The 4,207-nt window shown below is 34.9% G+C and overlaps 1 protein-coding gene across 1 annotated transcript in view; it reads left to right on the top strand.

Moving 5' to 3' along the window:
- Ascc3 (activating signal cointegrator 1 complex subunit 3) overlaps positions 1–4,207 on the top strand; it is a 315,331-nt gene that overhangs the window by 57,191 nt on the left and 253,933 nt on the right. The window contains exon 5 of the mRNA XM_005363511.2: positions 1,726–1,846. Within this exon, the coding sequence (XP_005363568.1) occupies positions 1,726–1,846 (121 nt within the window). The remainder of the gene's footprint in view (positions 1–1,725; positions 1,847–4,207) is intronic.

The following is a 4,207-nucleotide window of genomic DNA, read 5'->3' as shown; positions in this document are numbered from 1 at the left end:
TCTGATCTTCAGGCAAGCTTTATTTATTAAAATACAAATTAAATGTCATTCCTGGAAGTGGTGAAAAAGAGAGTTGGGACTGTTGGAGTTATATTGGACTGGCAAGGGCAGGTTTAGGGGCAATGTTAACTGGGTTCAGGATGCTAGCCTGATCTCTGGGAGAAGCAGATATGGGGCCTGGAATCAGGTGGCAGGAATCCTGTGTGATTATTTATTTTGTTTGTTTGTTTATTGCAGCCCAACTGCTTCCTCCTTCTAATTCTCCGCATCCCATTAATTTTCCTTTGTCATTTGTCTGTTTTCAGCTTTTTATATGTCGGTATTTCTTTCAATTACTTAGAATTATTATGAGGATTTAGTTATATTTCTTATTCTTGCACGCTAACCATTTTCAGGATGTCCAGATAGCCCATAAAGTTTTAAAAGTCCTAGCAGCTGTCATTTCAACAACAAAAAACCCTGATTTATTTTCTGTCCAGGGGACCTTGTTATGTAATCTAGGCTCTCCTGGAATCAGTGATCACTTCTTAGTTCTGTGTTTTAGACATAACCCTACCTGATACTGCTAGTTGGACAGTGTATCTCTGTTTGTGCATATCACGATAGTTTTCTGTAAAATACTCCAATCATGTTCAAATTCAGAGAGTTATCACTTCAAAGTTTGCTTTTCTATTATCTGTATAACCTTGGATATACAGATGTAAATTTCCTAAGTTTAGGTTTTATAAAATCAAGTAATGTTAGTACTTGAATTTGAAATGTTTGTTAGGCCAGATCTTGTAGATCTGCTGATCATAGTTTTGACATATAATAAATGTTTGTATACTGTTGATACCTTTAGAATTGATAAGGCAGGATCATTCTTCATAATTCATATTGTTTTATTTTCCTTTTGCTTATATAACTTCATTAAACACCAAAAATACTTTATATTTAATAAATCACATATACTCAGCATAAGTTTTTGTCTTATGATTTTGTATATGGATTCTATAATAACAGAATTTGATTAATGTAACTTCCTAACATGGGAGTGTAGAGTGTAACATTTTGAAAAAGAAATAGTGTATGTATGTCATTTCAGCTCATACTGGAGGAAGCCTGAATCCTTTCTAGAAGAGACATGCTATATATTGAGCTAGTTGAAGGCTCTGAACCCTAACATTTGTTTTTCTTCCATGTCTGAAACCAAATTGATTTTTGACAATTTCTTCATAGGCAAGTAATATTTGCATGAGAACTTTTCTGAACTGTGTTTCAGAGTACAGATTTGTTCGATAAATACCTGTAAAATTTGTTTACCAATCATAATTGATTTAAATATTCTAACCTATTTTTAATTCTAAAATGACAGCTGTTATAGTAAACTTTTGTGTAGCTAGTAATATACAGTCTATGTAAAGGCCAGAAAAATGTTGGAAAGTAAATTAAATTTTAGAATCTCATTGATTATACCAGAGAAAACTTAAGAATAATAATTTATTCTGTGATGAAGTTACATATTCAAATTATAATTGTTTTTAAAAACAGAATCATGATCGTTAAGTATGTAATAATAAGTAATCTTTATACAGGTTCTGGACATTCTTTGCCATGTAGATATTTTCTTTTACAAGTTGATTTCCTTTTTAAATATTGTGTACTGCATATGATTAGTTTGACCTCATCATTTTGTTATAAGGGGTTTTAATGAGTAAAAGTTCATTTTGTTATTTTCTTTTAAAGCTTTTTGAGTTGCTGGGACCTGAAGGACTCGATCTGATTGAGAAGCTTCTCCAGAACAGAATTACAATTGTAGATCGATTTCTTAATTCCTCAAATGATCATAAGCTTCAGGTTCTTCAAGGTAAGAATTCGGTAGTAATTTCAGCTTATATTTAAACCTGCGTATGCACTAGTTACTAACTGGACTTAGTGAATTATTTGAAAAACTTGAAGTTTGGAATGGGGTATGTTGGAAGGCTATGGAGGAAGATGGAGGGGAGTAATGGGGCTAGATATGGTCATATTTCTTTATAGCTCTATGAAATTCAAAAATGGTGTGTTTTGAAAAAGATTTGTTGGCTAATGAACCTTTGAGACAATAAAACATACATAAATGACACAAATAGGATATATTAGTGTTTTGACATAGCATTTGGGGGGGGGGCTGGCATCTTGAGCAATATGGAAGAATTTTTTAAAAGCATGAATACATATATTATTTACTATGTGCCGAGTAGTATTATAGCTTGCTTCCAACTTTTTATTTTAAACATTTTCAAACATGTTAAATTATAATACAGTAGATTCTTGAAATAGTTGACATGTACTTAAGTAGTTTTACCTCTCATTAGCATTTTGTTCCATTATTTGTTACACACACACACACACACACACACACACGTGCACATACACACACACACACACACACAAGAGAGGAAGGTGGGAAGGGAGAGAGAGAAAGAGGAGAGAAAAGATAACAGGAACACTGTTTAAGCCTTTTCCTTAACAAGCTTAAGAATTGTGTACCTCGGAGCAATACCCTGTAAGCTCTTATGAGTACAGGTAAGAACACTGACAGTCACCCTTACAACTGCTATGCTACTATCACACTTAGAAGTGGAACACCATGTATTGTTTTTATTTAAACTTCCCCCAGATTAGAGACAGTTGGATAAGAAACAAAATAATAAAATAAAAGCTACCTGAGGTATCTTGTCCATAGGGCTGCCAGACTCAGGTTTCAAATAGCAAAGTAAAAAATGAAATTTCTTGAAACTTTTAATTAAATTTTCCTTGCCAACCTTATTAACTGGAATTTTTTAAAAAAAAATAATAAGACTATATGGAATTATATACTTTTCATGTCCATTCATGTTGCCGGCTTTATGCTTACTTTCTATTTATGTCATTTCATTTCTTTTTTCCTGGTGATGTCACTAAAAAGACTGATGGAAACAGCCTTGATTTAAATCCAAAATTACTTATGAATCTTCTCTAATCCTTATAAATGTTCTTAGAAGGCTGGGATAGCATTACAGTTGTTAGAAACTTGGTCCTCCCTGGGATTTTCTTCTCTGACATTCATAGGCTCCTCTCTTTCCTGCAGTAAATACAAAATCATGCATCTTAGAGATCACCTATTCACCATTAGCAGCGAAGAGTATTTAGGCAAAGTTCTGTTACATTGCATTTTTTGCCGTTTGCTTAAGCAGTAGGATTGCAGCAGCAGCAACAGAATCTGTTTACTGAAGTCTTTTTTTCTTTTGAAATTCTCACTGTGAGTTTCTGATGTCACAGGATTTAAGCTATGAAATCTCAAGTCCATCATCAGGTTATCATAATGGCCTAAGTTGGAGTTGGGAAAACTGATTCTAAGGATAGTTAGATTTGATTCTATACTTGGATTCTAATTCACCCACTGTGGTGGTTTGAATGTATTTGGCCCCCATAAGTTCATAGGGAGTGGCACAATTAGGAGGTGTGGCTTTGTTAGGGGTGGGTTTAGCCTTATTGGAGAAAATATGTCACTAAGGGGGCAGGCTTTGAGGTTTCTTAGACCCAGAAACCAATCCATGAGTCATTCACCTTGCTGTTGCCTCTGAGTCAAGATGTAGGAGTCTCAGCTCCTGCCTTATGTCTGTCTGCCTGTAGGCCGACAAGGTCCCAGCCCTGAAGATAATGGACTGAAGCTCTGAAACTGTAAGGGAGCCACCCCAAGTAAATGTTTTCTTTATAAGAGGTGCCATGGTCATGGTGTCTCTTCACAGCAAGAAAAACCTAAGATACCCACAAAACATTCAGTTCCAGGCCAAACATATGAATGTGAAATAAAACTGTGAACCTTCATTTTAACATTGATTTAAGACCAATTGAAGTGGTATTGAAAACCATGAATCATGTAATTTAAATCTCAAAATTTAAACAATTACAAGGATTATATCAAAACCAACATTTTACAATTGCCCTTTTAAGGCTTTATCAGGGGTAATATTTTAAATAGTAAATGGTTAATTGACACCCATAGCCAAGTAATACCTAATTTAGAGGAGGGATTTTTTTCCTTTTTTTTTTTATTGAAAAAAAAAAATTTCTGACTCCTCCCAGCCTCCCATTTCCCTCCCTCTCCTCCCGCCCCTCTCCCCCAACTCCCACTCCTCTCCCCCTCCCTCTCCAGTCTGAAGAGCAGTCAGGGTTCCCTGCCCTGTGGAAAGTCCAAGGTCCT

The sequence above is a fragment of the Microtus ochrogaster genome, linkage group LG9 (genome assembly GCF_000317375.1).
Source record: "Microtus ochrogaster isolate Prairie Vole_2 linkage group LG9, MicOch1.0, whole genome shotgun sequence".
Lineage (NCBI taxonomy): Eukaryota > Metazoa > Chordata > Mammalia > Rodentia > Cricetidae > Microtus > Microtus ochrogaster.
This window is presented reverse-complemented; position numbering and strand designations above follow the sequence as displayed.